Source organism: Zalophus californianus, chromosome 1 (assembly GCF_009762305.2).
Source record: "Zalophus californianus isolate mZalCal1 chromosome 1, mZalCal1.pri.v2, whole genome shotgun sequence".
Lineage (NCBI taxonomy): Eukaryota > Metazoa > Chordata > Mammalia > Carnivora > Otariidae > Zalophus > Zalophus californianus.
In genome coordinates, this window is record NC_045595.1 from 8,321,800 (window position 1) to 8,347,799 (window position 26,000).

A 26,000-nucleotide genomic window follows, 5' to 3' on the forward strand; every position below is an offset into this window, starting at 1 on the left:
GGCAGCCGTGGCCGCTGAGGCTAGAGACCCCAGCACCCACGCGCGCCCTACCTTGCTGGCCAGGATGCGGGAGACCTCGTCGTCCACAGAGCCCGGGGCCACGGCCAGGTCAGGGTTGCTGCTGCTGATGCTCTTAGAGCGGGCCAGGTAGAGGCTGGTGGGGCGGCCAGGGCCACGGGCCAGTGTGGCAGGCTGCACCGCCACTGGAGGGGCCCCTGGGGATGGCGGCAAGATGGTCAGCCCCCTGCCCCTTCCCGGCCGGCTGGCCTGGGTAAAGTCACTTTCTGTCTCTGAGCCTCAGTCTTCTCGCCTATAAAATGGGCATGCTAGTGGCTGCCACCTCATAGTGATTTGGGGGAGACGGACAAAGCCCAAGAACAGTGCCTGGCACGTGGTCAGTGCCCAGAGGGGCTAGAGGTTAGTATTAATTACTTAGCAAATAGAAAAGGATCCAACTGCATTGAGCATTCACCGTATCAAGCCTGTTATACGGATTAGACCTCAATTACTATTACCAGTGCCCCCATGAAGGGATGACCGTTATTATCCTTGTTTTACAAATGGAAAACAGACCCAGAGAGGTGAAGTCACTTGCCCCCACTAGCCTGGCCTCAGGGTCACAGCATTTGTAGGAAGCAGAGCTGGGATTTGAGCTTGGGCAGCCCAGCTGCGTCTCTGCTTCAACTTACTTCAGATGCTTGTTGACTGGCTGAATGACCCACCAGTCAAGCAACAAAGACCACCAGCCTGGCGGGGGGGGAGGAGTGAATAAAAAACTCTCTCTCTTTCAAGTTGCCCAAACCAGCCAAGGTCTGTACGGCCTCCAGGCTTTTGCACATGCTGTTCCTTCTGACTGGGATGCTCTCCTCCCAGATATGTCCTGTCCCCCAGGGGCCTCCCACTAACACTTACCACTTGGGAGGCTGGGCTCGGTGCCAGGCAGTCGGAAGGCATAGTGGACATAGGCAGCCAGCAGCGGGCAGTGACCACGGGCATCCTGGGCAGCCTCTAGACTCCGGTGGACAAGGCTGACCACATGGGCCATTGCTTCAAAGGCCCCACGACCTAAGTTCACTGCCGGGCAGAGCAGAGGTCAAGTGCTAAAGCCCAGGGCCTTCTACCTCCCTAAGGAACCTCCTATCTCCCACCTTTCCAAGGGGTCGTGGGGCCAAAGGGTCACAAGTGGCTGGGAGCCATTTTTCAGAAAGGAAAACCGAGGCCAGAAAGATAAGTGGGCTGGAGAAGGTCACCCAGGTCCAGGGGACTGAGCGGCCGGCCCTCTTCCAGACAGGGAAACTGGGGTCTGAGGCTGTGCCCGCTCACCAATCTGACCGCCAATGATTGGAGGCCGCACGACCAGACGGACGAGCTTGTCCAGCACGTGGTGGGAGAAGGCAACAAGGGGCTCGGGGCTGGCGAGGCGCAGGGCTGCTAGGCTGGCCCGCATCTCCTGCTCCACAGTGCTCTCACTCAGCACGGTGTCCTTGAGGCGGAATGGGAAGGCCCCCTCCTCCAGCACGTGCACCAGAGTGAAGAACTTGTCCAGGTGAGGGTCCTGGGGGTGGGGGGGAGCCGGGGTGAGCAGGGCGGGGGGCCAGGGTTCCATGGCTGGGAAGGCCCTGGACGGTTGGGGGTGGTGCTCAGTGGGCAGAAAACCAAGGCCGGGGATCAATAAACTGACTATAAATGAGGAAAGGGATGAGCTAGGAGCTGGAGGGAGGAGAGGGGGCGGAGGAGTGACCACAGAAGCGGCGAGGGACACACGTGGGGAGGAGAAACCATGCAAAGGGCCAAAGCCCCAGCCGGGATGGCCACTGGCATGGCCGCCCCCGCCTGAGTCAGCAGCTTCCCCGGGAGCGGGGCCTCGCTGACCAAAGTCATGTCCGTGGCCCGAGGCCAGGCCTCCCCGGTCAGCGGCACTGTTGCTCAACCCCAGGCCCGGGCTCCTCAGTTCCCCCCAACCCCCTACCTGCGGGTGCACAGAGGACACGGCAGTGAGCTCCACGCTGAACACGCCCTTGTGGCCATCCACCCAGCGCATGCCCGGCAGCGCCACCTGCAGGAGGGACACGCCAGGTGGGCACTGGCCCGCCCTCCTGGGCCCATAGCGCCACCGGCCCCAGCCACTGCAATACTGTGGGTGTAGCCCAGCCCCACCGGTGGGAGCAGCCGGGCGCCAACCCGGGGGAACGCAGATGGGAGGGAGCACTATGGGGGTCCCCTGGGCAGGCTGGAAGCCTGGGGTACAAACGGAGAAACAGACAATGGAGGCCTGGGGTGCACATTACTGAAGGGAATGAATTGGGAAAGAGCATGATGAGAGAACTTGAGGCCCCCAGGGCATTAATGACAGCTCAAGGGTAAGTGGGAGGGTGACAGCATTAATGGGGGTGATGGGCCCTGGAAGAACTACTGGGGGGGTCATGGTCAGGGAGGCAGGCAGGGCTGCGAACGGGGCACTGGAGCAGAAAGACAGGGAATGGTGAGTGCAGGGGCAGGAGGTGGTAATGAGGCCAGGCTAGTGGGGGATCAGGGACATGTGAGGACAGTCGGACACACAGAAGCAGTAATGGGGGGGTAGAGCAGCCAGGGGCCCCAGAGGCCCTAAAAGAGGGCAACAAGGCTCCCAGGGGTATTCATGGGAGGGAAGGCATGGCACAGATCGGGAACCATGTGGTGGAAGCCTAGGGAGTATTGTCGGGGGACAAGGCATTGGGAGGGGAGGCAGGGGGCCAGGGCACATACATCCGGTGTGAGCACGGAGTAGCTGGGTGGGAGCTGGTCCACAGACACAGGGAGGCAGAAGGGGCCGGTCCTCAGGCGGCCATGCTGCAGCAGGGGGATCCACTGGGGAGAGGCTGGGGGTCAGGTCTAGGGCCAAACGGGGAGAGCGGGGCTGGGGGTGGGGGTGAGGGCTGGCGGGGGTCTCACAGTGAAGCCCACGGGAGTCTCCAGCGCTGTGCCCGGCCGGGGCTGGCAGCTGACGTGGTAGAAGGTGAACAGCAGGTGGTGGTTCTCGGTCACACAGGCTGGAAGACGCAGCTTGAACTCCTCGTAGAACTCTGGGGACCTGGCATGGGGCTCTGCTGGGGGCGGGGACCCCCCTGGCCCTCCCCACCCCCTCTTGCAAGTCACACCCCAGTGCTGCCTGGCCCCACGGTCTGCTCTCTGCCTCAGGATCCCCCACCGGCTCTCCTAGCAGCAGCCTCCTCCCCTCCTGCTGCCCCACCGCGTCCCCACCGCCGGCCCCGGCCCGCCACCCCGCATACTTGTTGTGGTAGACCACTGGGGTGAAGGCCTCTCGGGTGAACTCACTGCAGCTGGACTTGCCAAAGATGACCTGGGGGAGGGTGAGCGTGAGGGGCGCCCCGGGATGCCCCAGCCAGGACCCCCGCCCCCACCCCCGGCGCGGCCACTGACCGGCAGGGCCTGGCTGGGGTCCTCGCCCGCCATGTACTGCACTCGCACGGTGAGGTTGCGCACGGAGCCCTGGCGGCTACTGAAGTTAAGGCAGTGTGGGTACACGTACAGCAGGTTCCTGGGGGGACAGGGGGGCATCAGAAGGACAGGCGGGGCTGGGCTTCCGGCGCAAGCCTGGCCTGGGACGCGGGGCGGGGGGAGGGGGCATCGATGGCCACGTAGCTGGGGCACTGAGGGCAGCGTATGGGGCAATTATGGGCACCGGGCGAGAGATGTCACTGGCAGACAGTGGGGGACAGGTGGGCACCCTCAGAGCATAGATGGGGGAACAGTACAGCAGAGGGTGGGGACACAGAGGGACTCTGGGGGCACTGAGGCATGGGGGGGTGCCAAGCAGGGACAGATGGGTGCTCAGGGTCGGGGTTCCAAGAAGGTGGCCCAGGCGGCCAGCAGTCAGGCCGGAGCCCCCACTTGGGCTGACCCGCCCCTTCCCCCCGCTCAGGGGCCTGACTGCCCTTCCCCCAGGAGAAGCTGCTAGAGTTACGAGGCCTGCGTCTTAGGTGGAGAAACTGAGGCCAGAATCAGAAGTGGGGCTGGGCTAAAGTCAGAGTTCTGCCTCTCCCTCTCACGGCTAACTCTCTGTGCAAGCCCCAACCTCCTTTGGGGCCTCAGTTTCCCTATCTGTATAAAGGGGGCATCGAGCCTCCCAGCTTAGCCTTCATAATAATACCAGTAATAAGAAAACAAGGGGAGCAACAAGGATTGTACCAAACGTTAACATGGAACCTAGTGCAGGCCCAGCTCTATTCTAAGCGCTCAGCATGAGAAACAGCTCATTTACTTCTCCAAGCAGCCAAAGAGGGGGGATGAACGTTCCTCCCATTTTACGGTGCATATGTGTGGGGGGGGGGGGGCGGAGAATAGAGGCACTTGCCCACAGTCACCCAAGGAGCAGAAATGGCAGCTAGCCCTGATCCGGGGCACACACAGGGCCTGCAGTCAGGCTGTGCGGCCTTGGGAGAGTCTCTGCCCCCTGCACCCCCTCCCCCAAACCGTCTGCGCTAAGACGCTCACTATTCTCACTGATATGGCTACCATGTCTGTCACTGTTGTCATCCCTTCCACGGCTGGGGAAACTGAGGCTCCGAGCTTCAGGTTTCCCTGCGGGGCCTGGGCCTGTCTTCGACCAGTGCCCCCCCCAGTCCACAGCTGGCCCCAAGCCCCAGCCGGCGTGATCTCAGCGTGGCCTCACCGGACATTCGCCTGATGCAACTGTCGCGCCACCGCCAGGCCCTTGCACAACCCGGGGCGTCCAGCTGGCCGGTTAACGATTGACCGGGGGTTAACAGGGTGCTGGGGCATAAAAGGTGGTGGCAGTGGCGCCGTGGCCACACCCTCAGAGCCTCAGCCATGCCCAAGCTCGCACTGTGCCTTTTGTGCGCTCTGGCCACGGTGGCCCAGCCCGCCTCTGCAGCGCCTGTTGGGGGCCTGGAGCTGGCACAACATGAGGAGCTGACCCTCCTCTTCCACGGGGCCCTGCAGCTGGGTCAGGCCCTCAACGGTGTGTACAGGACCACGGAGGCACGGCTAACAAAGGCTGGGCACAGCCTGGGCCTCTATAGCCGTGTGCTGGGCCTTCTGGGGCAGGAGGTCAGTCGGGGCCGAGATGCAGCCCAGGAGCTACGCACAAGCCTGCTGGAGATGCAGGTGGGCACTGCAGTTGGGGCATCGTGGGGTGGGTAGGAGTTTGCGGTGGAGTTGTCTAGGGTAACCAACTGTCTGGGTTTGCCAAGGATTGAGGGGGGATGGCATCCCTGGAATATAGGACTTTCGGTGTTAAAATTAAGCAAGTCCCAGGCAAACAAAGACAAGTTGGTCATCCTACTAACATCCGCTATTTATCACTCAGATGGAGGAGGATGCTCTGAAGCTGCAAGCAGAGGCCACGGCCCAGGCGCTAGGGGAGGTGGCCCAGGGACAACAGGTGCTGCGGGAGAGCATGCAGCAGCTGGAAGTCCGGCTGAGGGGCGCTTGGCTGGGCCATGCCCAGCAAGAATTTGAGGCCTTAAAGGTAAGAGCCTCCCAGCCCCGGTGGAGTGGAGACTCTGATTTCCCACGAAGAACTCACTTCTGAGCCTTGAGTCCCAGAGACATCTTCAGATCAGCCTCCCAGTGCCATGGCCTCTAACCTATGTGACCCTGGGCAAAACCCCGGTCCCTTCCCATGCCTCAGTTTCCCCATTTACAAATAAGGGCAACAATTCACGTCTCAGAGCAGAGACAGGGACTCAACACAGATAAAATACTCAGCAGGGGGCAGGGGCTATGGAAGTTACTCAACAAATGTATACTATCAGAGTAACTGGTAGTGTTTCTTGAGTGCCCAGGAACTACCCAGCCATGCCTCTTAATAATTCGTATCATGCTTATAACCCCCCATGAAGCAAGTCCTCTGTCATCCCCCATTTAACAGATGGGGAAGTTGAGGCCACAGAGTAGCAGTGACTTGTTAGGTCATACAGATGCAGCTGGGGGTGGACAGCCCTGGGCAGGGTTGGGGGATGGGAGGTGAGTGGGCCCCAGCTGAGGTTTCTGTCCTGACCCCACAGGCCCACGCTGACAAGCAGAGCCACATCGTGTGGGCGCTCACAGGCCATGTGCAGCGACAGAGGCGGGAGATGGCTGCACAGCAGCATCGGCTACGAAAGATCCAGGAGAGGTGAGGCTGAAGGGGACTGGCTGGGCGGGGCTGCTGGATGGGAGGTGTACAGGGCACCCGGATGGGGGGCGCCTTTGCCTTGGCTGAGCCTCATCTCCCTTCCAGACTCCATACAGCGGCGCTCCCAGCCTGAGCCTGCCTGGGTGGAACTGAGGACCAGTCTACACGGAGGGGCGCTGCCATACCCCACGCGGCCCCTGCACAAAGAGGAGCTGCCTGCCCCCTGGGGTCGGCCAGGGTGCCAGGGCCTGCTTCTGGCCACGGAGGAGAGACGGAAGCAGGCGGGGACACAGACAGAGGACATGGCCCCGTTGAGGAGGGGTGGAGGCAGGACATGGGACCCTTCATGCGTACACACCCCTCCATTAAAGCAGAGTAGTGGTATCTCACTCTGGTTGTCTGTGTGTGTCTGGGAGAAACGGTACCTCGCTCTGCATGATGCACGAATACCCCCCCATTCAAGTGCCCAGCTGGGCCCTGGGGGCTGTACCTGTAGCTGGTGTGGGGGGCATAGACCTCACGGGCAGGGAACTCCAGGATCTCCTTGGTGGGCCGGCCCCTGGGGTCTGGGTAGGGCTTGACATGAAGCAGCTCCGGGGAGAGGCAGAAGTGTGGGTTCTCAGGGGCCGGGGAAATGTCGATCTTGAGCTGGGCTGGGGAGAGAGGAGCGCGTTTGCACCTGCCCAGGAGCCTCCCACCCCCCAGCCCCACCCTCTCCGGGCTTCAGGGCTGGGGCTGATTTTCCATGATGCCCTCTAGTGGCTGTCCTTCAGGTGCTAAGGCCAGAAGTCACCCTCGATTGCTGTACCTTGCCTCCACATTTGATCAGCTCTACCCTCAGGACCCATGTCCCCACTGCCACCATGTCCCCCATTTGACCCACTATCCCTCTTATTATGTTTCTTGTCTATGACGCCCATTAAAGATCCAGCCCCTGACGTCAGGGATTTGTGCATCCGGTCCCCCGTGGGTCCCCGGGGCCTGGCAGAGCAGGTGCTCAGTGTGGGTTTGCTGAGTGACTGCATGGAAGTGCCAGCTCTTATTTACGGGGTGCACCACGCACCAGTCACGGGCCGCAGGCGCCGCAGGACAGAAGACGGGCGCCGCATGTCAGCCAGGAACTTGAAGAGGTCCTCATCACTGAGCCGCTCGGCCTCCTGCACGGGACATGCCCACGTAAACTGGGTCCCTGGGGCCCGTGCGCCCACAGCGGGGTAACGGGGGCCTGTCCCTGGGAAACCCTCCCCCAGCCCCAAGGCCATGGCACCTGCTTAAAGAAGTTGGTGACAGTTAGCGTGGCTGGGCGGAATCCAGAGAAGCTGCAGGTGTCATCCCCACTACTTGTCCGATCCTGGGGCCCGCGCCGGCGGCGGTCAGTCCAGGCAGGTCGCCGCTCTAGGGGAGGCAGTGATGGAGATGGAGGGGGCAGAGATGAAAGGGAGGCGGGGAGGGCCAGAGAGACAGGCCGACTCGACCTTGTACCAAGTCCGGCCAGCAGAGGGCGCCCCTTCCCCTCCCAGTAGCCCCGCCCCTGGCCAGGCAGCCCCGCCTCCTCACCGCCCTCGGAGTCCGAGTCGCGGTCCGACTGCCCCGCGCTGCTCACGATGTTGGCCAGGTGGACCGCGGTCCAGGCGAAGGGCATGCGGTAGCGGCCCAGGCGGGTGCAGAACTGCTCGGCCGCCAGGCGCAGCTTCTCCAGCTTCTCTTTGTTCTGTGGGGAGACCCCCCAACACACCCCACAAGCTCAGTGCCCCAGGCCTACTGAATCCGGGATCTGCCCTGCCCGGTGACCCCTTCACCACCCCGCTCGGCCTCCACAGGCTTACCTTGGCCGTGTCCACCTCCTTCATCACCATGTAGGGCTCGCAGCACTCGCTGATGTCCCCCTGCTGCAATACTTTCTCCAGCTGAGGGGCAGGCAGGGCCAGTGAGGCCCTGTCCGGACCCCAACCTCCCACCCCATTTCCAATCGCTGGGCGCCCTCGTAGGCCCTCAGACACTCCATCCAGCTAGGGCTCTCGCTCCAACACCTCCCATGGCTCCCACTGTCCTCCGGATTGAGCATTTGCAGTTGGCGTGCCCGGTCAGCTGCCCTCTCCCCTACCCTTTGAACCCACTCCAAACCCAAGTCTCCATATTTTCTCTACATTGATATTCTTGTTAATATACAAAGAGGCCACTCCAAGCATGGCCGGACGCCAATCCTGACCACTTGGGGGCTGTGGGAGCCTAAATAGGTCCCTAACCCATTCTGTACCTCAGTTTCCCCAACCGTAAAATGGAGGCCACAGCAACCCCCACCCCCTGAGGCTGCTGTGAGGTTAAAGGTGGGAATCCCCGTGTAGTCTGACTGACCGTGAGCAGTGCCTGCCTGTAGGTGCTCAATTAGTGTCATTAGCGTAAAACCTAACTGAACGTCTTGGCAAAGGAAATTTGAGCCCACTCCTAGAAACAGAAAATCTCACACAAATGTGCCAACTAGGTCTTTCTCCCCTAATAAACCGAAAAACTCTCAACTTAAAAAACATTCTAAATGTCCATCTGCACGTGTCAGGCTGCCCACTCATGGGTCTTGGCTTAGCAGTCACCTCTCCACAGAAGCCCTCCGTGATTTCTCCCCACCTGGGTTGGGTCAGGAGCCTCCTCTGGGCTACCCAGCTGCCTGTGCTTCCCCCACAAGAGACTTGATCACCCTTCTTGGTGACCTGGCCATCCTCTTCCATGAAAGCAGGGACCACCCTCCGGCGTTCACCATTATCACCCCCTGACCCAGCCCCAGCAGGCACCTTGATGACCAGGAAGATGTCAGGTGAAGGGTAGGTCACGGAGAAGATGGCAGAGCGGGCCAGGGTGGAGATGGCGGGGTGGGTGCCATGGGCCCGCAGCAGCCCCTTCATGGAGTCCGAGTTCAGGTCAAAGTAGAAGTTTTCTGAGATCTGGGGACATGAAAGGCAGCTGGGCCACCACCTCCAGGAAGCCCACTGCCCTGCAACAAGGATGAAGGTTGGGGTAGGAAAGGGAAGAAAGAGGCTCCTACCTTCTTTTTCTCCCGCACATCATACAGGGCCAAGATGCCAAAGATGGGCTCAATTTCGATCTCAAACCTACAGTGAATGGGAAGACTCTGGCAGAGGCTGTCCCTAACACTCCCACCACCCACACACCCCACTCCCTCTTGAGACCCAGCCCAGACTTGGTGCATTATGGTGCTGGCGGGGACTAATTTCCATTGGTCCATCAAGAATTGCTACTTAAGGGCTTGTAGGAAAAGCCTGTCCCATTTTGCAAAAGGGGAAACTGAGCCACTGAGATCCTGCCCCCAACCCCGGCCCCGTAACTCACGCAGAGCCCTTCCCCTGAAACTACGGCCCTTGTTCAGTTGATACAGAGGAAGCTTTTGGCACAACAGTGCCCCCCATCCTGAAGTTCTCAACTCCTGGGCTTCCCTGTCCCCCCTTTCTGGGGTGCCCTTTGCCACCCTGGGCTCAGGCCCATCGTCACTCCCCTGAACAGTCCCTATAACCACCTCCCTGTCTTACTCTGCCCTGCTGGCTCCCACTCATCATGCGAGTCTAAGGAAGCATCTTAAAACTTACAGTTTGAGGCTCCCCAGTGTGCTGAGAACAAAATCCTGCATGGTCCATCCCTGCCCACCTCTTGGCCTCATTTTCTCCCCTCCAGACATCTCCCAGCCTTTGGGTGTACCATGTCCCCCCACCTAGAGAGCCCTGTGTGGTCATCCCATGGTTACATGTCCTGTACACAGTAGGTGCTCAATGAATGTTTGCTGAATGACTGGATACTCATAGAGCTGGTTCCCAGCCCTAGTGCTTGGGGCAGGCAGCCCACCTGGGCCTCAGGCCAGACCAGGACCTCCCTTTCCTGCCCCCATCCAGGCAGGAACTCAGGGTGGGGAGGGGCAGGGCTGGGCTTAGGTCCAAGGCCACATCCTGTTCAGCTTCATTCCCACGCACTTCTGGCTGCTCCCAGGGACCGATGTGGAGGGAGCCTCGGTCAGCTGGAAGCTAGGTCCGGGTCCCCAGCGCCCCCGCCAGCCTGGGTCCCAGCAGAGCGAGAGCCAGACTCTGGCCTCACAAGTCATGTGATCTCAGGCACAATGACTGCCACTCTGTGCCTCCGTTTTCCCCCCAACCCACGCCTATCCCACAAGATTAGGGGTAATGCGTGTGAAGGGCTGAGAACGGAGCCTGGCATATAGTGGGTGCTTAAGGCCTGGTGGCTTTGAAGAACGAGAAAAGGAAGTCTTATTTCCCATCTAAAAGTGCCCGGACCTCCTCATGGGTCTCAGGGCTGCACACAGTCATGGCCCAGTTTGGGCAGTGGGCACCATGTGTGCGCGCACCGGAACCTACATGGGGCCTCGCACGTCTGAAGGGAGGGGGTGGGTCAGCACACTCACTTCAGTGACAGACACTTGACCAGGATCCTCTGTCCAAAGTGTTCACGGGGCGGCTCGGGGCGGCTGCAGCGTTCCACAGCCTCGTCCTGCCAAGAGCCAGGGAAGGCAGCTGGGACACGTCCTTTAAGAAGGGCTTGGAATGCGTGGCTTGAGACCAGCTCTACCCCCAGCCTGACTAAAGTTTCTTACAGTTCCTTTTATTCCCCCTGCCTGGATGCCCTTCCTTGTCCCCTCCTCATCCAGAGCCAGCACTTCCTCCAGGAAGCCTTCCCTGACCCCTGAGGCCTGAGCAGACTCCCTGTCCAGGTGTTCACCGTACCCTATTGCAAAGGGCCACATGGCCGGGACAGAGAGGGCCATGTGAGGGCCAATATCCGGCAACTCATCACAGCACCACTTGGCCTGGGTTGAGATTTCTTGGGAGGAGGGTCTCTCCCCCACTACACTGTGAACTCTGAGGGCAGGGACTGAGTCTATCCTGTTCATGTTGTACCTCCAAGGCCTGCCATACATGTTGGTCAAATAAATACGGAGGCATACAGTAGGGACCTACCAAGAGGTAGTTAGATAAACATAGATGTCTACAAAAAACATTTGATTAATGCTGACTGGACATACAGAGGGATATATACTAGGCCCCAGGTAAGTACTTATTGAATAAACATAGGAGTATACAGTAAGCACTCAATAAATGGCTGAATGAAAACAGAGGTGTATACACCAGGTTCCCAATAAAAGTTGGTTGGGTAGGGGCACCTGGCTGGCTCAGTTGGTAGAGCCCTCAATTCTTGATCTCAGAGTTGTGTGTTCAAGCTCCATGTTGGGCATAGACATTACTTAAAAACAAAGTTGGTAGGGTTAACATAAGTACTCAAGACATACGAGTTGCTACATAAAGGATTATACAATAGGCATATAATTAACATCGGCTGAATAGAGAAGTATATAATAGGTGCCCAATAAATGCTGGGTGGATAAATATAGGAGTATATATAAAACAAAAGCCACTGAATAAAAACACAGGGTATACACTAGGTGCCCAACAAATGTTGCTTGGGTCAATATAGGCATATATAGGAGGTGCTCAATAAATATCAGTTGATTAAATTCTGTTTGAATTGGGGAGGGGCAAAAAAAAAATTCTGTTTGAATTAAGGAGAAGACTATACACAAGCATACATTAAGTATTGGTTGAAAGACGATAGGAGTATATGGTAGGTATCCAATAAATGCTGCCGGGATAAATATAACAGCATGTAGTTGACATCCAATAAAAGGAATTGAATAAAGGGCGCCTGGGTGGCTCAGTTGGTTAAGCAACTGCCTTCAGCTCAGGTCATGATCCTGGAGTCCCGGGATCGAGTCCCACATCAGGCTCCCTGCTCTGCGGGGAGTCTGCTTCTCCCTCTGACCCTCTTCCCTCTCGTGCTCTCTATCTCTCATTCTCTCTCTCTCAAATAAATAATAAAATAAAATCTTTTAAAAAAAAAAAAAAAAAAAGGAATTGAATAAAAAAACAGGGTGTCCAGGGGCACCTGGGTGTCTCAGTAGGTTGAGCCTCTGACTCTTGATTTCGGGTTATGGGATGGACTCTGCGCTCAGCGGGAGTCGGCTCCAGATTCTCTCTCCCTCTTCCTCTGCCCCACCCCCATGCCCGCACTGTCTCTCTCTCTCTTTCTCTCTCTCTAATAAATATTTTTTTAAACCCCCCAAAAACAAAAACGAAACAAAAAACCCCAGGGTGTATAGTAGGCCCCGAGCGAGTGTTGGTGGGATACCATATAGGGTCGGGTGCGTGGGTGTGGGCCTCAGGGCTGCGGCGGGTTTGGGGGCTCCCACCTCATCAGGTGCCGGGTAGAGCGCCAGCAGGGCGCGCGGTCGGTGCTGCCGCCTCGAGGCCTCGTTCCGCCGGTCCACATCCTCAGGGGCTGTGCGCTCCAGCAGCCACGGCAGCAGTGAATCAGCTGCCAAGTTCCTCAGGTCAAAGATGCCGGAGGCACCGCTGCTCCGCGGGGTGTCCTCTGGGGAGCCTGAGGAGTGCCGGGGGTCATCCTGCCGGTGAGGAGGCACAAACACGGAGCGCCCGCTGGATGCACTTTCAATCCCGCTCCCGTGAGACTGTTCCCATGCCCAATTCGTAGATGGGAAAGCTGAGGCCCAGGGGGTGGGGGTGGGGTCACCGCTACAAGGGTCACTTTGAGGCTTTGCTGAGCCTCTTTCTAGAACTTTCTGCCGGGGAGGGTGCCCCTCCTTTACCACCGTTGGGGGAGGCTCCTCCTGGGGTCAAGGTAAGGACATGTGTGGGCTGGGCCAGTGAGAACCTTCCCTGGGGCCTTGCTCACTGTCAACAGGGGAGGGAGAGTTCCCAAGGGGACTGTCGCTGGCTCAGGGTAACCCGCCCGACCTCCCGGACTCAGCTATATGGTCAGAGGCAGACCACCCTGGTTCAAACCCCCACTCAGCTCTCTGACCCTGTGTCCCCGAACCCAGCTCAAAAGGCCTCAGGAGCCTCATCTACATCTAAAAATAGTAACAATGGAAGCGATATCAGTAACTCTTGGTAGGATTATCGTGGGCATGAGCCTGGTGAATACTGGCTCAGGACCCAGTGGGCCAGTGAAGCTCCTCTAATCACCTTGCTATGCCTCAGTTTCTTTATCTGCAAAATGGCTGTGGCCTTGCCTCCCAGGATGAAAGATGAGGACAAGTATAAAGCCTTTAGTATACACTAAGCACTTAATAAATGTTCATAATCATGACTCTTAACTTTTAACTCACGGGGCTGACATTTCCTTTTGGGTTCAAGGTCATTTGGGTCTCTTCCCGTCACATGTGACCGAGAGCTGGGGCCAGAGCCCACACACCCCTATGGTGACGCATGGCCGGGGCTCCCTCACCGAGTCCTCTGGGCCGGACCTCTCATCCCCAGAAGTGTCCTGCTCAAAGACCTGGCGGGTGAGGTCCTTCTGCCGTTCTCGCTGCGTCTCCGTGGTGATGGGGCTATATGCCGCACTCAGATGCTGGTACCTAGGAGGAGGCAGGGCTGGGTGGGTAGCAGGGATGAAGGCACACCCACAGGTCCATGTGATGCCTGCCAGGCCTTCCACCCTCCCTGTGATCCACCAGAGAAGTCCAGCTGCCCCTGCAGCACAGTGGGCAGATAAGCAGGAGGACTGGCCCAATGGGCTCAGACCTGGCCTCTTGACCCTCTGCCCGGAGATGCCCCCGAGCCGGACCCACCTCCTGTGAGCAATGATCCAATCCTCTGTATACATCTCCACCGCGGCCCTCACCTGGGCATCCAGCTTTCTGCACAAAATAAAATCAGGGTAAACAGAGGCAGGGCACAGTGTTCATCTGTCCAGTGGCCTGAGGTAGGTCCTGCCCTTCTGCCCATTTTGGAGATGTGGAGACGGAAGCTCAGAGAGGGAGGGTAACTTGCCCAAGGTCACACAGCCAAGCCAGGAGTTGAACTTGGGGCTGTGGGGAGCCTGATGGAAGGGGGGTGTGGATGAGGGGCAGGCACGGAGGCAGTCCGGAGTTACAGACAATGAGGGCGTGGGGCTGAACCCACCCATCCTCAGGGATCCCGGGCTCTGTGGTCCGGCATTCCCGGGGCTGTAGCAGAAGCTCCAGGTCGTCGGCTGGAAACTCAGCCAGGTCCCGGAGGGGCCCGGGCTCGGCGTCTGGTGGCCGGCTCAGGAGTACATCCTCGAAGTCCAGGGGCTCAATGACTTCAGTCAGTGGGACCTGGGTTGGAGCAAGGTGGCTGTGGGCCCTGCCCTGGGGCTGAGGAAGCGGGGTGGGGCGCGGGGGGGAGGGGCGCGGGCTTGGGCTCAAGTAAGAGGGCAGTGGGAGCCATGGAGGGTGCTGGAGCTGTGAGAAGCCAGGGAGGACAGTGACCTCAGACTCTCTACCCCCATCCCAGCATGGCCTGCCCCGCCCCTCTTTCCAGGCAGGAAATCACACCCCTGTGCCTGGAGGGGCAGGGTTATGCTGGAAGGAAAGGCAAGCTGGCTGCAGCAAAGAAAGAGAAAGACAATTCCTCAGGTCCCACTCCCTCTCCGCTGCAGCTGGAAGTACCTCCCATCCCCACCCCCCCAATCTGGGTGGTCCCGGCAGCAGGAGGTGGGGCGGCATCAGGCTGACCACCCACAGCGCTGCCCCCCCAAACCCCTCAGCAGCTGCAGAGAGGGGACTACCCTCCCCACCCGCAGGGAAAGAGGAGCGGGGACAGCCCCACCCAGGACAGGGCACCAGTGGGAGGGAGGGGTGGGTGGGACCAGGCCCGGGCAGAGGGGAACCCCACATCTGCTAGAGAGCAGGGTCCTGGAGGGGAGTACCTCCCAAACACATACCCCCAGAAAGCTGCTGCTGCGCCTGCTGGAGTGGGGAGAGCCACTGCGCTCCCGGGACACCTGCTTCCGCACCTCCGCAGCCACTGTCCTGCAGAGGCAGGGAAGGGGCCACTGAGGACATGACAACTTGGGCAATGTGGCCCTGGGAACTCCACTTCAGGCCAATGAATTCATTCTCTGAGAGGAAAATCCAGGCTGTGGAAGGGAAAACCCAGGCCACGGACCAGGAGATCCTAGGCTTCAGAATCTGTAGATTTCAGCCTCAGGGCCCCAGGGTTGTGGTTGATACAGAGGCCCCAGGACCCCCCAAGCTGGGCCTGGGGCCCTTCCAACACCACCCCCACCCCCCGCCAGTCATGCACAGATGGAAGGATTTGCTCCCGGCAGGGCATGAGGGTCACGGATCCTTCTTTATCCCTGATGCCCAGCAATGGGTGTGAGTCCTGGCTGGCCAGCCCCCTGCTTCCCGGCCTTGGCTTCCTCATCTGGGGGACCTCCGCCCACCCTGTCCCATCCTTGCTATGGGGCTTTGGACAAGTCACTCCTGCCTCTGAGCCTCAGTTCACCCATCTGAGCGTGTGTTAAGAGACCAGCATGACTCACAGAGCACTCCCAGTAACCAAGATCTGGGCTATGGCCTTCCTGGGCCACCTGCACCTGTGCTGGCCTTCCAAGTCAGGGAGGAGGAGGGTGAAGGAGCAAGACCCACAGGGGAGGGGGCCAGCACAGGAATCTGGGACTTGGTACCCCCAGGCACTCAATTCCTTCAGCTGAGCTTGGAAGGAGGGGAAGGAGAGAGAGCTGCACAGTTATCTGAGGAAGAGGATTCCAGGCAAAGGGTAGAGCAAGTGCCAAGACCCTGTGGCTGGGCTCTGTGCTCCAAGCATGGAGACTCCTGCTTCCCAGGGTCTCTATGAAGGCAGGAATAGGGCCGTGTGGTCCCCATGGAGGCCCCAGCACCAGCCCCCCACACAGTAGGTACTCAATAAATTTTTCTTGAGGGGAATGGATCCCTCCCCATTTCCCTCCTGGTCCAACTTCCCTAAATCCACCGTGAGTTAGGAGAAGCCCCAGATATTTTAGCTGTGTGGCTTTGGGCAGATGGGATACCCTTTCTGGGCCTCAATCTCTCTTTTTTAAAAATTTATTATTATTATTATTATTTTTAAGATTTTATTTATTTGACAAAGAGAGACACAGCAAGAGAGGGAACACAAGCAGGGGGAGTGGGAGAGGGAGAAGCAGGCTTCCCGCGGAGCAGAGAGCCCGACGCGGGGCTCGATCCCAGGACCCTGAGATCATGACCTGAGCTAAAGGCTGACGCTTAACGACTGAGCCACCCAGGAGCCTCTGGGCCTCAATCCCTCCTAAAATTGAGAAGGCAATTGCCTGGGTATTTGGGCCTCACTCCCATTTTCCACTTTTGTGCTTGGAAGTTTTCATAACGAAAAGCCGTAACCCCCCCAGAAGTACTATGCTGATCACAAACCATGGACCACCGATGAGACGAATGTGTGCAGTGGGCTCAGGGAAGACAGGCGGGGGTGGGGGAGACTGGGGCCAACGGGGGTCATCTGGAAGCCTCTGAATTCAAATCCGTATAGGTCAAACAAAACTTGACCCTGACCCTGACCCACCATGGGGGCCTCCAGTTGAGACCTCAGCCTCACTCCTCTGCCTCTGTATTCTATTTACTTTCTCTCTCAACTGTCCCAGAGTCTTGCTTCTATTGTTTGGGGGTGTGGAGGGAGCTGACGGAGGACCTTCTAGGAAATCCAAAGGGTGTTCCAAATGAGCTATTTGTCCTCAAATTCCCAAAGTTGGGGCCACCTCCTCTGGAAGCCTGGGCACACAGGGTCTTGGGGGATGATTTATGAAAATGCCGGGACCAGGGCACCAACAGAGCAGGGAGAGGGGAGGGGGGGATGGCCAGGACTCCCACTTCCTTTTGTCTTTGGCCTTGGAGAGATGGCCCCCGAGTGGGAAAAGGCCAGGTCCTCAACACTGTGGCCATGGGAGCCACTTTCCTGTGCCCCAGGGCTCTGCACTTGGGCCTGGGCAAGCACGGATGAGCATCATCCCCTCTGTGGACCTCTGGGCTCAATACAGTACCCACACCTTACCGAACTGTTCTGAGTATAAGGCTCGGCACACAGTAAGTGCTCAATTAAGGCTTGCTGTCACTAAGTTGCCTTAAAAGGATCCTGGGAAACTGGAATTTCTGGCCTTGCTTTTTATGCTGGGCCAGACGAGGAGTGAGCCTCGGAACAGGGCGGGTCGGGAGGCATCTGGGGTTAGAGAGCCGAGTGTGGTAGGTGCCAAGAATCACATCCCTTTGGGCCAGAAGTCAGAGTCTGTGCCCCCCAGCACGTGGTGTTCCACGTTGCCCATGATGGGGAACAGGGCCAAAAACAGGGGCTCCAAAACCTGCCTCTCCCATGTCCACGCTCACCGCCGCCCCCCCCCCCCCCGACAGTGGTCCCATCCAGCCTCCAGGTTTCAGGACCACCCAAACAAGGACAATCCTTGGGTCCATCCTGTGTGGCACCTGCCTCCTTTGCATGCCCACGTGGGGTCTTGCAGGCATGCAGCCTGACCATAACCTGCCCTCCTGCCATCCTCCCTGTCTCCCTAAGGGCAGCTCTGGGGATGCTCAGGACCCACGCCTGGGAGTCATCCCCAATTCCTCTCTCTCTCTCATGCCCACATCAGATCTGCCTCAGACACCCCCACAGAGCACATCTTTTAAAAGGAGGCAACATGTTGAGCTGAATATACTGGTTTTCCTCAGGAAGTGACCTCAGGATTGCAATGAGAGAAACTGCAAAGATCAGGGCGTGGGTTACAGCTACTGCTGAGACGAATCCTCCTAAGGTGAAAGTCAACAATCCTACATGACGCCACAGAGACACTCAGAGGGGACAGATGAAGCAGTGGCATCAGTGGGAATTCATGTGAGACTGTGGACCTCACCCCAGCGCTGGTCGGATTAACAGAAATCTATCCCCACAGGGGAGGACTATAAAACCAGAAACGAGAATGGCATAAGCCTCTGACGCTCTGTGTTCCCACTTGGGTAAAAAAGTGAGGGAAGGCTATGAATGCATATAAACCCATAAAGAGAGGCCTCTTTATACCCCAGCCCAGCCCTCCTGGACTGGCAGAACATTTAAAAGACAAATGATCTGCCTGCCGGCGACAGGAACTCTCATCTGCTGCTGGGGGAACCCCCTTTAGACAACCATCTGCAACGATCAAGCAAAGTTGAAGAAAAGCCAATCCAGCAATTCCACGCAGAGGTGTAGACACTCAGGAGGCTGAGAATGTTCACGGCAGCCCCGGTAATGACAACCCCAAAGTGAAAAGACACACAGGTTTTTTGACCCAAGACAGAGACTGCACGCGGGCGGGAGGAATAGTATGCAGCAATGAAAAAGGATGCACCCGCCCACAGGCGACAGCATAGACGAGCCCTCCTCCTCCTCCTGACATTATGTCAGGTGAGAGACTCTGGGCACACAAGCCTCGACACCCCACGTGATTCCGTCGATAAGATGTTCTAAGCAGGCAAAAGTAACCCGTGGCACACAGGGAACCAGCCCGGCTGGAGAAACCATAACGCAAGTGAGGAAGTGAGGGCAGCTGCCATCCGCATGGCAGTTCCCTGGGGGACGGAACTGGGTGCAGATCAGGAGGGGCGGCTAGGTCGGGTGGCCCAGGAGATAGAGACTGCCTTCATCTCTGCCTTTAACCCCAGTGACTTTTTCCCCTGGTATTTATTGTCTTGTTGTTTTGTGTTTTCATTTTTTTTAGGATTTTATTTATTTATTTGAGACAGAGAGAGCGCATGAGCAGGGGGAGGGGGAGGGGCAGAGGGAGAGGGAGAAACAGACTCCCCACTGAGCAGGGAGCCCGATGCCGATGCCGGGCTTGATCCCAGAACCCCCGGATCATGACCTGAGTGGAAGGCAGACACTTAACCGGCTGAGCCACCTGGATAGCCCTGCTTTTTAATTTTTTAAAAAGTAATCTCTACCCCCAATGTGGGGCTCGAACCCATGACCCCGAGATCAAGAGTCCCATGCTCCACTGACTGAGGCGGCCAGGCGCACCCCTGGCGTTGGTTCTATAATTAACTACTATTTAAACTTTGCATTTTTCTAGATGCATGTCAGATGTCACCATTTTTTTAAAGGTAGAAAATAATAATACGTGTGTGTGCTCACGTTTGCAGCTGTATTTGGGGACAGGGGTGGGAGGGAGACATTTCCTTGAAATCCCAGAGGCACCTTTGGAATTTGGTCAATACATGTCTCTTTGCCCTCCCACGCCTCCAACGAAATCACTATTTCCTTGAGTGAGAAATGCCACCTGCCCCGCAGGAGACAGCTGGGGGGCCGAATGAAGATGCCGCTATCAGATACCTGGAAGAATGGGGGATATGTGGGGGGCAGAAAGAGACACGGTTTCTGAGATTGTTCTGAAGTCTGGGGCCACACACTCCTGGGCTCACTTCCCCACAAGAGACACTCGACAGTGACCTAACCACTGTGAGTCCGGCTTTCTATGGTTATACCTATGTCACCGGGCTCTGGTGACAAATGGCATTCCCGCTGGGGACCAGCCAGCCATAAACATATTATAGGCACTGGCCATTATCACCATTCCATACTGTGTTTTATTTTAAACAGTATAAGTGAAAAAATGAACAAGTTATATTGCATACAGTAATGTTTGTCCATGTTATTTACTTTTATAAGAGTTTGTAGTTTTAGGACACCTGGGTGGCTCAGTTGGTTGGGCGACTGCCTTCGGCTCAGGTCATGATCCTGGAGTCCCGGGATCGAGTCCCACATCGGGCTCCCTGCTCAGCGGGGAGTCTGCTTCTCCCTCTGACCCTCTTCCCTATCGAGCTCCCTATCTCTCATTCTCTCTCTCAAATAAATAAATAAAATCTTTAAAAAAAAAGTTTGTAGGGCGCCTGGGTGGCTCAGTTGGTTAAGCGACTGCCTTCGGCTCAGGTCATGATCCTGGAGTCCTGGGATCGAGTCCCACATCGGGCTTCCTGCTCAGCAGGGAGTCTGCTTCTCCCTCTGACCCTCTTCCCTCTCGTGCTTTCTATCTCTCATTCTCTCTCTCTCTCAAATAAATAAATAAAATCTTTAAAAAAAAAAAAAAAAAAAGTTTGTAGTTTTAAGTTGTCCCCCCAAATCTTTGTTTCTTTTAAAGAATCTGTTTATTAGGAAACTGGGGGACTGTTTAACTTTTGGGTCAATATGGCATTGTGGAATGAATGACTGAATGAATAGATGAATATAGGCCCAGATCTGAGCATGTAGACACCTGGGTGTCTACTAGGCTGCTCTGGAGGCCCTGGCAGAGGATGGCTAGAAGACTTGAGCCTTTTGCTTGTGGTTCACTGGGGCCCCAGGATCATTCTCTGCTCTTCTTACCCTGGGCTCTGTAGCATCCGTTCCCCAGGGCAGGACCCAGGACCTCTCTTTTTTACTGGAGTGGAAGCCAGGACCCAAGAACACAGAGACCGAGTGGCAAAGAAATGCGTTCAGAGAAGCCAAAGGTCCAAGACAGAGAGGCAATTCAGGAACATAAAGATAACAGAACATAAAAATTGCCTGACCACTATGCTCCAGACACATGGTCACATCCGTATGTTCAGAACTCTTCATGGCTCCCACCTCACAGGATACAAGTTAAGGTCCTCCCCACAACCCACAAGACCCCACACGATCTGCTCCCACTGTCCCCTTCCTCACTCTGCTCCAGACTGGCTGGCCTCCTCAGATGACCTGTAAATACACTATGCTTCCTCCTGCCTCAGGGCCTTTGCACTTGCCTTTCCCTGTGTTTGGATTGCTTTTCCCCCACATATGGGCATGGATGCCTCCTTCACCTCCTTCAGAACTTTGCTCAAGTGTCACCTTATCATCCCGGCCTTCCTGATGTGCTTCTCATATCTAAAATGGCCCCCATCGTCCCCATCTCCTTTCCCTGCCTCGTGTGTCCCCATAGCACTGGCACTTATCATTAATACATAATCTACTTTATTGTGCTACTGCTCTGTCTATCCCATTGTATCTGCCACCAAGGGTGGGACCTTTTCTTGTGTCTCCATCAGGCCAGCGCTGGACCCACAGGGCGCTCTTTCACTTGGGCATGGCCAGCACAGGTCCCCTGTAGAGAGGACCCCTGGGCAGACTCTGACTGGCCAGGGAGGCAAAGAGGGGGCTGAGGCTCTTCAGCCCTAGTCTGACCTCTCCCAACCGGGCTGAGTCTCTTACAATCTCCAGTGGCCACGGAAATGGATCCCCCAGCCGCCTGGCGCCTGTCCCCTCCCCCGTCTGCCCACCAGCTGGTTGGGTCCCCAGCCCCCACTCCCTCCATTCAATCACCCATCCATCTCCAGCGCGTCCAGTCGCCGCTGGGAGAGCCTGAAGCAGGGCTGGGGGGTGGGGAGGGCATCCACAGCTGTCTCCTGCTCCCCAGACAGCTGGGCACGGGACCCTGGCAGTGGGGGAACAGCACGGGAAACTTCCCGAGGGGCCTCAAAGGCCTCCAAGAGCACCATCCCTGTTCCCACATCCCGGTTCCAGGAGCATCCCAGCCCCGCGCCAGGAAAGAGGGTGGGTCGCGAAGGCCCCTCCCGCTCCCACGCCCTCGGGCTCGGGGACCCGGGAAGGACCGGGGGATGGCGAGGGACGCGGAGGGCTCCCGGTCCCCGCTCTCCCTGCGCCGCCGCCTCCAGGGAGGCCCCCGGACACGCCCCCACGCGTTCCCCCCACCCCACCCCCCGGCGCCCAGGGCGGACCTCGGCTCAGCCGCCGTCGCACTCGCAGCCCCGCCGCGGCCCCAGCGGGGACCCCGGCCGCCCCCCCCGCCTCCCGCCGCCCCCGGCCCCCGCCGGAGGAAGCGGGCCGGAGCCGGCCCGGGCGGAAGGGGCTTGAATCGGGGACGCCGGGGCCGGGGAGGGCCGGGCCGCCCCGGGGCGGGGCTCGGACACGTGCGGGCGGCCCGGGAGGGGCCCGGCGGCCGCGCTACCTGTTGATCTTGTGCGCGAAGGCGCGCCGCTCGGCGGCCGCCATGGCGCCGCGCGCCTCCCGCCGCTGCCGCCGCGCGCACCGTCCCCGCCGTGATCGCCGCCGCCACCGCCTCCCGGTTCTGGGCTGCCCGGGCTGGGCGGGGCCGGGGCCGGAGGCGGGGCCCTTCCGGGTGTGCGGGGCGGCTCCGTGCTGCCCCTGCCGGCCGGAGGGGCGCTGGGGCCCCCGGCCGCCTCCGCGCGCCCCTCGGGTCTGGGGTGGGGAAACTGAGGCTCTGAAGGGGGCAGGAAAGGAGAGGCGCCGGGACCGAAGCTGGGGGTGTCAGACTCCGAGGGATGCTCTTTCTGCCCTCTGATTAATCCGCACAATAATCCCTAATAAGTATAATCTCAAGCGTTTATGAAGCATGGCCCTGCAATTCACAGGTGCAGAAGGAACGATCGCTTCCCCATTTTACAGATGCGTAGACTGAGGCACGGAGGCGCTCAGACGTTTGCCCAGGCCTGAGTGATCACAGGGGTCTCTGAGGCCACTGTGGGATGTGCCCCAGTCCAGGACAAGGGAAGCAGAGGGGTCCAGCTGGGCTCTTGAGATGCGGGGCCATGTGACTGGGGCCTGAGTGAGCCAGTCCAGGAGGCTGGACTGGCCCGGCTGCCTCCACCCACTGGAAGGAGGATGTGGGGATGTCTCGGTTTACTTGTGGTCTCAAATCTCTCCCCAGTGGTTCCTCTCCCAGCTCCAGTGAAGCGGCAGTCTTCGAGAATTCTCCAGCCCCCACTCATGCTCTGGATGTGCCAACCCCTTGCTCATCCCCAAGCCTTTGCACGGGCAGGTTCCTCCGCCTGATGGCCTTTCCAGCCCTGGTCAGAAAATGTCCCGGGCAGAATTGGGGGCTGAATGATACGAGGGCACGGCTCTACCTTAGGGCTTTGCACATGCTACTCTTTTTCCCATGTATGGGTGTTAGCCTTATCCTCCCTTTTACACGTGAGGAAACTGAGGCCCAGAGAAGCGGAAGAACTTGCCCTAACTAGGCAAGTGGATCAGTATCAGATCCTGAGGCCAGAGAAGGGAGGCTTGGATTTCGGGGCAGGGCGGGGGGTGGCGGGGAGCCCTCATATCCTGCCACTCAGCCCCAAGCTCTTAAGGGCACAGCAGGGCTGTTCCCAGCCTGGCATGTGACATGTGTATCTGTCAGCAGCCCACGCATTTGCACTTGCCTGAGTGGTCCAGCCACTTTGACCTGGGAGCCGCCAGGTATAACCCCGCCCATCACTCTGCTGTGCCCCACCCCATGTCACCCTCACCCCAACCAGCGGCCTCCTGGGCTAAAGTCCCTGCCTCACCTTTGGGCTCCTGGGAGCCCGGCTGGGCAAGAAACATGGAGACGAGCAAAGATTTCTGGATCTCTGCCCTCCGCTCTGCCTCGTTCCAGCCCAGACCCCATCATACCTGGTCTCATGGCTCCTGACCTCACCCCTCCAGTTTGTTCTTCCTTTAGTGTCCAGAAAAGGCCTGGGAACACCTGAATCAGGTCAGGCCCCTCCTCTCCTGAGAATCCTCCCTGGTTCCCACCTCATTCAGGGTAAAAGCCAAAGTCCTCCCCAAGGCCCCCAAGGCCCTGCATGATCCGCCTCCCCTCCCCTCCCCTCCCCCTCCACTCCAGCTGCCCACCTCCTCAGTGTCCCCTGAGCCCTAGAGCACAGCTCCCTCTTCACATGTGCTGTCCCCCTTCCCACTTGTGGGTGCCATCACCACCCCACTTTTGCAGATGAGAAAACTGAAGCCCAGAGAGGCAGAACGACTTGCCCAGTTTCACCCGGCGAGCCAGAGTCCATCTGTGATCCCAGATTTGTCACCAAGGGAGCCTGACCCTGAAATTTGTGTTTCCAAATACCCAGAGTCCCAGGCCAGGCCAGGCTGTGGGACCCAGGGTCGATCTCTCCACCTCTCTGAGTCTCCATCTCCTCATCTGCTCCATGGAGGGCTTGTGGCCGGTCCCAGCACGAGGCACAGACCTCGCTCGGGAGCACCAAGCTCCAGGCCCTTGTGGGAGTTGGTTCCACCCAGGAGCCGGTGGGGGCTGCGAGCCCGGTGACTCCGAGCCCCGTCTGGGTGGAAAGGCTGCTTCAAAGATGCCTCCAAGGAAAGGCCCTGCCCCAGCCACCTGGAGCCTGCTGCCTGCCCCGGTGCCTACCAGACCTGATTGGTGAGGAAGTTCCTCTTCAGGCCACGCCAGTCCTGACTCAGCCAGGCGGGGCGAGGTGACCCTGGCAGCTGCTCAAACAGAGGCCAAGCTTGGCAGGGACTTTAGCCTCATCTGGCTGTGATGAGGAACAGACTGTAGGGTATGGGGACAGCGCCTGTGTACCAGGGAGGAAGGGACTGTCCTGGTCCAGGTGGGAGATGGCTGGCCTGGGTGGGGATGGGGCTGAGGAGCCGGCCAGGGGCTGAACCTCCCTCCCTGTGAGTGACGGAGCGGAGCTGAAGATCAGCCCTCTGTACACCAGTGCCCCCTGCTGTTCCCACCGCCTAGAATGCTGTTCCACTCACTCCTCCTCTGACCCTTCTCCACCCCGTAAATCTCAGCTTGGCCATCTCTGCCTCCTACAGCTGCCTGGGCATCCCCGATTACAACTACAGTCGCACTGTGTCTAACGGCCGGTTACCCGTCTCCCTGAGGTCCCCAGCACCTGGCACATAGTTGGCCACTCCATGAATATCTATTTCCGGTCTCTCTCTCCTCCATTCCCTTGAGTTGCTGCTCAGTGCTTGTTCCAGAACCTCACCGTCTGCGTCCGTGCAGCATTATTGCGTGCTTGCCTGTCTATGTGGGGGCAGGGGGCGGCTGCCTCCAACCCTTGGCACAGGTTGTACCCTCAGCCCAGAACGCTGGTTCTCCTGCTCTTTACCTGAACGAACTTCTATTCGTTCTTAGGTCTCATGCTTCTTGGAGGCCTTCCTTGACCCCCTCCCTTCCCTGCTCAAGCCAGCTCAGGGGCTCCCCTGGGTCCTCCTGCCTCCAACCCCTGGGGTTCCCCATCACAGCCCCGATTACCCCAGTTGTAACTGCCTGGTGTTCATCTCTCCCACTCAAATGTCAGCTCCATGAGGGCAAGGATTTTTCTCTGCCTTATTCATGGCTGTGTCCCCAATGCCTGGCATAGGGCTATGCATATAGTAGGTGCTCAATAAGAGAATGAATGATACCTCCCTGTCCCCTAGTGCCTACTATGTCCATCATCAATGTGGTGGGAGAAGCCAGCCTGATGGCAGGAGGATCAATGTCTCAGCTTCCCCAGCTGAGTGAGGGGTGCTGGGGGCAGGTAGAGGAAAGCTGAATGGGCACCCACTGCCTCCTGGTGCCGATGCCAGGAATGGCAGGATCGGCCGGCTCAGGCCCTTGCCCTGCCCTCAGCCCTCCTGCCCACAGGCAAGGAACCCTCCTGCCACAGGGAGAGGTAAGTGGGGTGCGGGTAGTGTGCAGATAAGGCCGGGTGGTGGGAGCAGGATGCAAAGGCCATCTGTTCAACAGGCATCTCTTGAGCACCTGCTGTGTGCAGGCTCCAACTAACCCCACCCCCCCATGGGGGTGGGGTGGTCTCATCACCCCAGGTCATCAACCTATAGTGCAGGAAACTGAGGCTGAGAGAAGCAGCCACCCACCTCAAAGCACACATTTGAGTCGTAAAACACGAAACTGGGTCTGTTGTGTTTAGGGAAATCTCTCCCCTGGATCTTCAGATGATTTTGGCAACTTGGTGAATCACTTGATGAACGAATGAGGAATGAATGAATGAGTAGGTGTCTTGAGGTAGGTGGTGAACTCAGAGCAGGAATGGCCACAGGCAGGACTTAGCATCCAAAGAGACCTGAATTCCTGTCCCAGCTTGGCCACAGCCAGGCTGGGTGACCTGGGGCCTCTCTGGCCCTCTGTCTCCTCATCTCTGAAATGGGTTGTTACTCTCAGAGCTGGCCCTGTGGGGCTGTGATGGGGAACCATGAAGTGTTGTCAGGAGAGCACAGAA

At 58.3% G+C, this 26,000-nt stretch overlaps 2 protein-coding genes across 8 annotated transcripts in view; one reads left to right on the plus strand and one right to left on the minus strand.

The window, feature by feature from the left end:
• The window catches only part of DOCK6 (dedicator of cytokinesis 6), a 41,956-nt gene extending 19,923 nt beyond the window's left edge, over positions 1–22,033 (minus strand). For all 7 annotated transcript variants that reach the window (XR_003518690.1, XM_027587635.2, XM_027587634.2 and 4 more), the window contains exons 1-22: positions 21,974–22,033; positions 14,918–15,005; positions 14,134–14,309; positions 13,800–13,868; positions 13,457–13,586; positions 12,399–12,611; positions 10,560–10,645; positions 9,177–9,243; positions 8,926–9,075; positions 7,966–8,046; positions 7,697–7,850; positions 7,407–7,534; positions 7,203–7,296; positions 6,630–6,792; positions 3,421–3,538; positions 3,270–3,340; positions 2,932–3,070; positions 2,746–2,847; positions 1,970–2,056; positions 1,324–1,555; positions 913–1,074; positions 52–215 (exon numbers count right to left, since the gene is read on the minus strand). Coding sequence is in view for 6 of the 7 variants with exons in the window: in XM_027587635.2 (XP_027443436.1) it covers positions 52–215; positions 913–1,074; positions 1,324–1,555; positions 1,970–2,056; positions 2,746–2,847; positions 2,932–3,070; positions 3,270–3,340; positions 3,421–3,538; positions 6,630–6,792; positions 7,203–7,296; positions 7,407–7,534; positions 7,697–7,850; positions 7,966–8,046; positions 8,926–9,075; positions 9,177–9,243; positions 10,560–10,645; positions 12,399–12,611; positions 13,457–13,586; positions 13,800–13,868; positions 14,134–14,309; positions 14,918–15,005; positions 21,974–22,017 (2,718 nt within the window). In the remaining variant the exon portion in view is untranslated. The remainder of the gene's footprint in view (positions 1–51; positions 216–912; positions 1,075–1,323; positions 1,556–1,969; positions 2,057–2,745; positions 2,848–2,931; positions 3,071–3,269; positions 3,341–3,420; positions 3,539–6,629; positions 6,793–7,202; positions 7,297–7,406; positions 7,535–7,696; positions 7,851–7,965; positions 8,047–8,925; positions 9,076–9,176; positions 9,244–10,559; positions 10,646–12,398; positions 12,612–13,456; positions 13,587–13,799; positions 13,869–14,133; positions 14,310–14,917; positions 15,006–21,973) is intronic.
• On the plus strand, positions 4,801–6,521 carry ANGPTL8 (angiopoietin like 8). Its single transcript, XM_027587643.2, has 4 exons — positions 4,801–5,127; positions 5,330–5,491; positions 6,030–6,139; positions 6,245–6,521. Exons 1-4 carry the CDS (start codon positions 4,831–4,833, stop codon positions 6,270–6,272), a joined length of 597 nt encoding a protein of 198 aa, XP_027443444.2. The 5' UTR covers positions 4,801–4,830; the 3' UTR covers positions 6,273–6,521.
• Positions 22,034–26,000: the final 3,967 nt, after the last annotated feature.